Below are 10,300 nucleotides of genomic sequence, written 5' to 3' on the forward strand. Positions count from 1 at the left end.
TTCCCCCCTGGAGAGAGAGAGAGAGAGACACAGTTATTCCCCCCTGGAGAGAGAGAGAGAGAGTCACAGTTATTCCCCCCTGGAGAGAGAGAGAGAGAGAGAGAGAGAGAGACACAGTTATTCCCCCCTGGAGAGAGAGAGAGGGAGAGAGAGAGAGACAGTTATTCCCCCCTGGAGAGAGAGACACAGTTATTCCCCCCTGGAGAGAGAGAGAGAGACAGTTATTCCCCCTGGAGAGAGACACAGTTATTCCCCCTGGAGAGAGACACAGTTATTCCCTCTGGAGAGAGAGACACACATTTATTCCCCCTGGAGAGAGAGAGAGACACATTTATTCCCCCTGGAGAGAGAGAGACACATTTATTCCCCCTGGAGAGAGAGAGAGACACACAATGAACAGACTGTATTGATCACCCACAATAAACAGACTGTATTGATCACCCACAATGAACAGACTGTATTTACATTTACATTTTAGTCATTTAGCAGACGCTCTTATCCAGAGCGACTTACAGTAGAGTGCATACATTTTATTACATTTTTACATACTGAGACAAGGATATCCCTACCGGCCAAACCCTCCCTAACCCGGACGACGCTATGCCAATTGTGCGTCGCCCCACGGACCTCCCGGTTGCGGCGGGCTGCGACAGAGCCTGGGCGCGAACCCAGAGACTCTGGTGGCGCAGCTAGCACTGCGATGCAGTGCCCTAGACCACTGCGCCACCCGGGAGGCATGATCTGTATTGATCACCCACAATAAACAGACTGTATTAATCACCCACAATAAACAGACTGTATTGATCACCCACTATGAACATACTGTATTGATCACCCACTATGGACAGACTGTATTGATCACCCACAATAAACAGACTGTATTGATCACCCACAATAAACAGACTGTATTGATCACCCACAATGAACAGACTGTATTGATCACCCACAATGAACAGACTGTATTGATCACCCACAATGAACAGACTGTATTGATCACCCACAATGAACCGACTGTATTGATCACCCACAATAAACAGACTGTATTGATCACCCACAATAAATAGACTGTATTGATCAACCACAATGAACAGACTGTATTAATCACCCACAATGAACAGACTGTATTGATCACCCACAATGAACAGACTGTATTGATCACCCACAATAAACAGACTGTATTGATCACCCACCATGGACAGTGATGGTCCATCTTCAGGACACACCTGCAACAGACAACACATATCACTGAACAGGGTTAACTTAAGTAAGCAACTACCATTAGAACATGTAACAACATTCACGATTCAATCAACATAAAAAGGTGTTTCTTAACTTTGAGAAAAGTGTAAAGAGATTAATTTTGGAGGTTTAAATGTCTGTCTATAGACAACGTCAGTAAACGGGTCAGATTTCAGTATATACAGAGTTTGATCAATCAGGCCTCAGAGGAAGGAAGATTATAGTAGCTGGCCAGAGGGTTTAGTCATCATCATTAACAGGACAGGTGTTGTTCTCCAGGTAAACAAGAGATACTAATGCTGTCCAATCAGAGGTGGACTGGTGTCACCTTTCTAATGCTGTCCAATCAGATCAGTGTTATCTGTACACAGACAGGGAGACGGGTATGTGTGTATAATGACAGCAGCGGGGGGGGGGGGAGACTTACGTTTCACAGACAGAGCAATGGTGACTGCGGTCAGGCTTCAGCACCTGGCACCGGTCACAGAACCTGATCGCTGGGGGGAGACAGACAGACACAGAGAGAGAGACAGAGACAGAGAGACAGACAGACACAGAGAGAGCAAGAGAGAGAGACAGAGAGAAACAGAGAGAGAGAGAGGCGGAGAGAGAGACAGAATGAGAGAGACAGAGAGAGAGAGACAGAGACAGAGAGACAGACAGAGAGAGCGAGAGAGACAGAGAGAGAAACAGAGAGAGAGAGACAGAGAAAGAGGCGGAGAGAGAGACAGAATGAGACAGACAGAGAGAGAGAGAACGAGATACACAGAGAGAGAGAGAGAAACACACACAGAGAGACAGACACAGAGAAAGAGAGAGAGACAGAGAGAGAGAGACAGAGGTCATATGATCCTTCCTTATCTTCCAGACACTAACTGATCGGTACAGTCAGTTGCTGGCATGTTGTAAATGTTTGATAGGAGGTTTGCTAACAGGACTAGAAAAGCTTGGTTGCGTCCCAAATGGAACCATGTTCCTTGTATAGTGCACTACAAAGGGAATAGGGAGCCATTTGTGTCTGTAGATATGAGTGGTTCACCTCCAGACGTAGCTCTAGTGAAGATGGGGAGACTCTTAGCGATGTCCACCAGGATCTGTTTCTGAGCATCAGGCCTCTCCTCCCTCTCATAACGCTCCTTATCGGAGTACGACAGCTGGAACTGGAACCAACAACCACGTTATAATACTCTACAACTGAGCCTTGATGAAGCATGTGTTGTCAAATCTGTCAATGTATTGTAATGTTTTAAAAATGTTATGAACTGCATTCATTTTGATGGACCCCAGGAAGAGTAGCTGCTGCCTTGGCAAGAACTATTGGGGATCCATAATAAACCCCAGGAAGAGTAGCTGCTGCCTTGGCAGGAACTAATGGGGATCCATAATAAACCCCAGGAAGAGTAGCTGCTGCCTTGGCAGGAAGTAATGGGGATCCATAATAAACCCCAGGAAGGGTAGCTGCTGCCTTGGCAAGAACTAATGGGGATCCATAATAAACCCCAGGAAGAGTAGCTGCTGCCTTGGCAGGAACTATTGGGGATCCATAACAAACCCCAGGAAGAGTAGCTGCTGCCTTGGCAGGAACTAATGGGGATCCATAATAAACCCCAGGAAGAGTAGCTGCTGCCTTGGCAGGAACTATTGGGGATCCATAATAAACCCCAGGAAGAGTAGCTGCTGCCTTGGCAAGAACTAATGGGGATCCATAATAAACCCCAGGAAGAGTAGCTGCTGCCTTGGCAGGAACTATTGGGGATCCATAATAAACCCCAGGAAGAGTAGCTGCTGCCTTGGCAGGAACTAATGGGGATCCATAATAAACCCCAGGAAGAGTAGCTGCTGCCTTGGCAGGAAGTAATGGGGATCCATAATAAACCCCAGGAAGAGTAGCTGCTGCCTTGGCAAGAACTAATGGGGATCCATAATAAACCCCAGGAAGAGTAGCTGCTGCCTTGGCAGGAACTATTGGGGATCCATAATAAACCCCAGGAAGAGTAGCTGCTGCCTTGGCAGGAACTAATGGGGATCCATAATAAACCCCAGGAAGAGTAGCTGCTGCCTTGGCAGGAACTATTGGGGATCCATAATAAACCCCAGGAAGAGTAGCTGCTGCCTTGGCAGGAACTAATGGGGATCCATAATAAACCCCAGGAAGGGTAGCTGCTGCCTTGGCAAGAACTAATGGGGATCCATAATAAACCCCAGGAAGGGTAGCTGCTGCCTTGGCAATAACTAATGGGGATCCATAATAAACCCCAGGAAGAGTAGCTGTTGCCTTGGCAGGAACTATTGGGGATCCATAATAAACCCCAGGAAGAGTAGCTGCTGCCTTGGCAGGAACTAATGGGGATCCATAATAAACCCCAGGAAGAGTAGCTGCTGCCTTGGCAGGAACTATTGGGGATCCATAATAAACCCCAGGAAGAGTAGCTGCTGCCTTGGCAAGAACTAATGGGGATCCATAATAAACCCCAGGAAGAGTAGCTGCTGCCTTGGCAGGAACTAATGGGGATCCATAATAAACCCCAGGAAGAGTAGCTGCTGCCTTGGCAGGAACTAATGGGGATCCATAATAAACCCCAGGAAGAGTAGCTGCTGCCTTGGCAGGAAGTAATGGGGATCCATAATAAACCCCAGGAAGGGTAGCTGCTGCCTTGGCAAGAACTAATGGGGATCCATAATAAACCCCAGGAAGAGTAGCTGCTGCCTTGGCAGGAACTATTGGGGATCCATAATAAACCCCAGGAAGAGTAGCTGCTGCCTTGGCAGGAAGTAATGGGGATCCATAATAAACACCAGGAAGGGTAGCTGCTGCCTTGGCAAGAACTAATGGGGATCCATAATAAACCCCAGGAAGAGTAGCTGCTGCCTTGGCAGGAACTATTGGGGATCCATAATAAACCCCAGGAAGAGTAGCTGCTGCCTTGGCAGGAACTAATGGGGATCCATAATAAACCCCAGGAAGAGTAGCTGCTGCCTTGGCAGGAACTAATGGGGAACCATAATAACCCCCAGGAAGAGTAGCTGCTGCTTTGGCAGGAACTAATGGGGATCCATAATAAACCCCAGGAAGAGTAGCTGCTGCCTTGGCAGGAACTAATGGGGATCCATAATAAACCCCAGGAAGAGTAGCTGCTGCCTTGGCAGGAACTAATGGGGATCCATAATAAACCCCAGGAAGAGTAGCTGCTGCCTTGGCAGGAACTAATGGGGATCCATAATAAACCCCAGGAAGAGATGCTGTTGCCTTGGCAGGAACTAATGGGGATCCATAATAAACCCCAGGAAGAGTAGCTGCTGCCTTGGCAGGAACTAATGGGGATCCATAATAAACCCCAGCAAGAGTAGCTGCTGCCTTGGCAGGAACTAATGGGGATCCATAATAAACCCCAGGAAGAGTAGCTGCTGCCTTGGCAGGAACTAATGGGGGTCCATAAAAAACCCCAGGAAGAGTAGCTGCTGCCTTGGCAGGAACTAATGGGGATCCATAATAAACCCCAGGAAGAGTAGCTGCTGCCTTGGCAGGAACTAATGGGGATCCATAATAAACCCAAGGAAGACATGCTGCTGCCTTGGCAGGAACTAATGGGGATCCATAATAAACCCCAGGAAGAGTAGCTGCTGCCTTGGCAGGAACTAATGGGGATCCATAATAAACCCCAGGAAGAGTATCTGATGCCTTGGCAGGAACTAATGGGGATCCATAATAAACCCCAGGAAGAGTAGCTGCTGGCTTGGCAGGAACTAATGGGGATCCATAATAAACCCCAGGAAGAGTAGCTGCTGCCTTGGCAGGAACTAATGGGGATCCATAATAAACCCCAGGAAGAGTAGCTGCTGCCTTGGCAGGAACTAATGGGGATCCATAATAAACCCCAGGAAGAGTAGCTGCTACCTTGACAGGAACTAATGGGGATCCATAATAAACCCCAGGTAGAGTAGCTGTTGCCTTGGCAGGAACTAATGGGGATCCATAATAAACCCCAGGAAGAGTAGCTGCTGCTTTGGCAAGAACTAATGGGGATCCATAATAAACCCCAGGAAGAGTAGCTGCTGCCTTGACAGGAACTAATGGGGATCCATAATAAACCCCAGGAAGAGTAGCTGCTGCCTTGGCAGGAACTAATGGGGAACCATAATAAACCCCAGGAAGAGTAGCTGCTGCTTTGGCAGGAACTAATGGGGATCCATAATAAACCCCAGGAAGAGTAGCTGCTGCCTTGGCAGGAACTAATGGGGATCCATAATAAACCCCAGGAAGAGTAGCTGCTGCCTTGGCAGGAACTAATGGGGATCCATAATAAACCCCAGGAAGAGTAGCTGCTGCCTTGGCAGGAACTAATGGGGATCCATAATAAACCCCAGGAAGAGATGCTGTTGCCTTGGCAGGAACTAATGGGGATCCATAATAAACCCCAGGAAGAGTAGCTGCTGCCTTGGCAGGAACTAATGGGGATCCATAATAAACCCCAGCAAGAGTAGCTGCTGCCTTGGCAGGAACTAATGGGGATCCATAATAAACCCCAGGAAGAGTAGCTGCTGCCTTGGCAGGAACTAATGGGGGTCCATAAAAAACCCCAGGAAGAGTAGCTGCTGCCTTGGCAGGAACTAATGGGGATCCATAATAAACCCCAGGAAGAGTAGCTGCTGCCTTGGCAGGAACTAATGGGGATCCATAATAAACCCAAGGAAGACATGCTGCTGCCTTGGCAGGAACTAATGGGGATCCATAATAAACCCCAGGAAGAGTAGCTGCTGCCTTGGCAGGAACTAATGGGGTTCCATAATAAACCCCAGGAAGAGTAGCTGATGGCTTGGCAGGAACTAATGGGGATCCATAATAAACCCCAGGAAGAGTAGCTACTGGCTTGGCAGGAACTAATGGGGATCCATAATAAACCCCAGGAAGAGTAGCTGCTGCCTTGGCAGGAACTAATGGGGATCCATAATAAACCCCAGGAAGAGTAGCTGCTGCCTTGGCAGGAACTAATGGGGATCCATAATAAACCCCAGGAAGAGTAGCTGCTACCTTGACAGGAACTAATGGGGATCCATAATAAACCCCAGGTAGAGTAGCTGTTGCCTTGGCAGGAACTAATGGGGATCCATAATAAACCCCAGGAAGAGTAGCTGCTGCTTTGGCAAGAACTAATGGGGATCCATAATAAACCCCAGGAAGAGTAGCTGCTGCCTTGACAGGAACTAATGGGGATCCATAATAAACCCCAGGAAGAGTAGCCGCTGCCTTGGCAGGAACTAATGGGGATCCATAATAAATACACAGGCTTTGAATCATCTGATTAGAACAGCAACATTCTATGGCTTTTATAGACAACATTATATTCAAAAGCTTCCAGCAACATAAAAAGTTACATTAGTCAACAGGGATCATGCTTTATTAGGCTACTTGTTACAGGCTACGCATGTATATAGCCTTGTTCACACAGGCAGTTTGAAGTGACTCAGATCCAATTTTTTTGCATATTCGATTCAAATCTATACTTTTTCCTGCAGTCTGAACAGCCAAAAAGCACATGGAATCGAATATTTAAAGCCTCATTTCAAACCACCTTTGTAGGTGGTTTGAAATCAGATACAAATCTGATTCCTGGCCACGCGTCAAATCTGATTCCTGGCCATGCGTCAAATCTGATTCCTGGCCATGTGTCAAATCTGATGTAGTTGCCCTCAAGGTGGTTTTTAGACTGTTATTTGGCATCTCTTGTTGCTACTCTGCTTTTTGATTCGAGGTTTAGCAAAAAAATACCTCACGTATTATTGGCCACCTTACAATTTTGTTCAATTACAAGATATATCCGTTTAATTTTGTTCAAAAAAAGAGACACCAACCTCGTATCCGAAGTGTTTACTAGATAGTTGACTAGTCTTCCGGTAAAAAATAAAAAAATGACTTGTCTGTCAACTTTCCATTCCGTAGCCCCGTGCCCCTCCGTTTGACTCTTAAAAATGGTTCTTCACCAACATCTTCTTCAGTGTTGTAACCAAATAATGTCTCATTATTTATTTTACTGATTAATCTTATGGTTTGAGAAAGTAGATCAGTTTAATACTAACATATAACTGAATATAAATCATTTAGGTAAAAAGTTCCATATTAAATGATGTGTGGTCTGTCGCGCAGTTGAATTTGACAATTTACAGGGTATCCCACAAAATGTGTAAAAAAAAATATATATATATATATGACTTTAGAAAACTCAAAACCTAACTTACATAAACTGCAATGGACATCGGTGGTCATCTAGAAGGGTGTCTTTAGTCGCAAAACGTACCGTTATTTTCCAGTCCGTTTAAAATGTTGAGCTCCAGGTGATTTAATCCTTTCAACCGCTAAAGAGTGTCCGAAGTTAGGGTGTGTCCGATGTTGGGGGGAAATTAGCTAGCTAGCTAGTTGACTGTTGTGTCTAGCCAAAAAGGACTTGTTTTGAAAGTTGGATCGTCTTATCCTTTGAGGCTTTCAAAGTGTTCTTACACTGTGATTTTGAACATCGTTCTAACCTTAGCTTGTTACATAACTTCTGAGTGATAGCAAGCAGGCCCACGAGCACCGCCACCAATCAGCCTACACCACTGCACACACACACCAGTCATTACTATGACTTAGCATAGCCAAGTCAACAAATGACTGCTGTCTGAACACATAAATCTGATTCGGTCACTTGTAACTTGCTGTCTGAACACATAAATCTGATTTGGTCACTTGTAACTTGCTGTTTGAACACATAAATCTGATTTGGTCACTTGTAACTTGCTGTTTGAACACATAAATCTGATTCGACAGACAGGCCAGTACTTCAGGAGACGTGGAGGAGGCCGTAGGAGGGCAACAACCCAGCAGCAGGACCGCTACCTCCGCCTTTGTGCAAGGAGGTGCACTGCCAGAGCCCTGCAAAATTCGGTCACTTGTAACTTGCTGTCTGAACACATAAATCTGATTCGGTCACTTGTAACTTGCTGTCTGAACACATAAATCTGATTCGGTCACTTGTAACTTGCTGTCTGAACACATAGATCTGATTCGGTCACTTGTAACTTGCTGTCTGAACAGTCAGTATTCCAAAACAGATATGAAAAACAACAACTGATTTAAGCATTAAGGCCTGCAGTGTGAACAAGCCAAGTCTTTACGATGTCTTGCTTGGCCATGTAGGTGTAACGGATGTGAAATGGCTAGCTAGTTAGCAGTGGTTAAACTGTTACATAGGCCTATTCCAGATGGGACAAACCACCAACAATGATCTCCTACCTTCTTGCAGGGTGAGGCAGGAGGAGTGAAGATGGCCTTCCAATAGGTCCAGGAGAACATCACAAAACACACATGGAACACCAGTAGGTAGGCCACTGGAAACACAGACAGACACTTAGGAAACTACGACTATCAAGCTGATATTCAAGTGTCTACAAGGTGTCCGATGACTATTCTGACCATAAGGCCTATGTGTTAAAAACTCACCCTTCTCCAATGTGTTGCTGATTGTGACTGTAAAGAGCACACATTGGACAATTCTGAATTATTGACATGCAAACAGCTGATGTAGCTAGCTACAGTGCGCACAGCAGTACTCCACCAGCTATTTGGTAGCTGGAGTTGCCAACACTTGGGTTGTGAAGACAGCAAAACAACATGTTACAGTCTGACAGTGATTACTCCACACCTGTACTTACAGTAGCTAACTAACAATACTGTCTTATCACAACACAGTTAGCTACATTCCGTAACGTTAATTGCCTTTAAATATATAGCTAGCTAGCTATTTATTTACTTGCTAAATTTGGTAGGTAAATGTAACAACAGTATAATTCGTTCTCAAATGGAATTGGAAACAAAAAACAGTACAATGTGGTCACTAGATAGATTTATAAAGACTACATCACGAAAAAAAACGCTTCCTGGTTAGCATGAAGCTAGGTTTGGCTAGCAGGTTTAAAGAGCTTTTGTATTGGGCATCACTGTCCCGGAAACGTTAGCTAGCTAGCATCGCGGACAATACGACGAAAACATAACAGACAACCGTCATAATCCCCATACTTACATAAACATAGCTCAAACACATAGGCGTAGTAGGACCACAGCACCACGGAGGTGATTATGAGGACAGGTATCCAGGAAAACACCCGGGCACAGCATCTCAGACCTCGGGAAAGAGCCATTGTCCATCTCCGACCAAACTGGCTCCACAATCATACTGCACTGCACTCCATTCCACGGTACTCCATTACACGGTACTCCATTCCACTTCGCTCCACTCCACTGCTTCTTTCTTCCTTCCTCCTTCTCCTCCTTCTTCTTCTAGGGAAACATGGCGGTCCGCAAACAATCGTTTAAATGCATGCCGCCACCCACTGTGCTGGAATGTATGATCAATCATGAGCTGCCCAATTCTGTACTACCATGAACATACAATTCTAAACCAAATAAATCCCTAACTTCTACCTCCCCCTCCCCAAAACCTATTCAACTTTATCTATATCATGCTAAAACACTCCCTTAGGATTGTTCAGCATGTCAACAACCATTTCAACAGTAACATCTGTTACCCCCAATATCTCTTTTGCCATCTCCACAATAACCTTCAACCTGGCATTTCTACTTTCTACAACCCGAGTCGTATTGATAACCTTACCAATAAAAGCTGTGATGTCAACTTTATTCATTATCAAAGGGTCCTTTGACGCCACACATTCATGAGCACCAGATTTCTGAACAGGCCTCGAAACCATTCCAGGACCACCTGAAGCATCAGTCTGACAGCAGGTCCACTTACTACAGGTACATCCATGTAAGATCCACCAGTCTGACAGTAGATTAGGGTGACCAGACGTCCCCGTTTCCCCGTTTTCCAGTCCACGTTTTTGGTGGCCTGTCCCCGACTAGAGCAGTCCCCGGAAATGTCCCCGTTTTTAACTGTGCGTTAAAAACAGACCGCAAAGTGAAATATTTTACTTGGCAAGAAAGACCGGGCAGCAGAGCCTACCGGTTGACGTCTCAATCGCGTTGTGCTTGTTTAGGCCAGCAGAGGGGGCTGCTCGCTATAGCAGC

At 45.8% G+C, this 10,300-nt stretch overlaps 1 protein-coding gene across 1 annotated transcript in view; it reads right to left on the reverse strand.

Moving 5' to 3' along the window:
* Positions 1 to 9,534, reverse strand: part of LOC120039313 (palmitoyltransferase ZDHHC15B-like) — a 23,671-nt gene extending 14,137 nt beyond the window's left edge. Inside the window, exons 1-6 of the mRNA XM_038984767.1 lie at positions 9,294 to 9,534; positions 8,714 to 8,740; positions 8,507 to 8,601; positions 2,279 to 2,399; positions 1,667 to 1,736; positions 1,191 to 1,223 (exon numbers count right to left, since the gene is read on the reverse strand). Coding sequence (XP_038840695.1) covers positions 1,191 to 1,223; positions 1,667 to 1,736; positions 2,279 to 2,399; positions 8,507 to 8,601; positions 8,714 to 8,740; positions 9,294 to 9,411 — 464 coding nt within the window. The 5' untranslated portion in view covers positions 9,412 to 9,534. The remainder of the gene's footprint in view (positions 1 to 1,190; positions 1,224 to 1,666; positions 1,737 to 2,278; positions 2,400 to 8,506; positions 8,602 to 8,713; positions 8,741 to 9,293) is intronic.
* Positions 9,535 to 10,300: the final 766 nt, after the last annotated feature.

This window comes from Salvelinus namaycush, unplaced genomic scaffold (assembly GCF_016432855.1).
Source record: "Salvelinus namaycush isolate Seneca unplaced genomic scaffold, SaNama_1.0 Scaffold264, whole genome shotgun sequence".
NCBI classification, from domain to species: domain Eukaryota; kingdom Metazoa; phylum Chordata; class Actinopteri; order Salmoniformes; family Salmonidae; genus Salvelinus; species Salvelinus namaycush.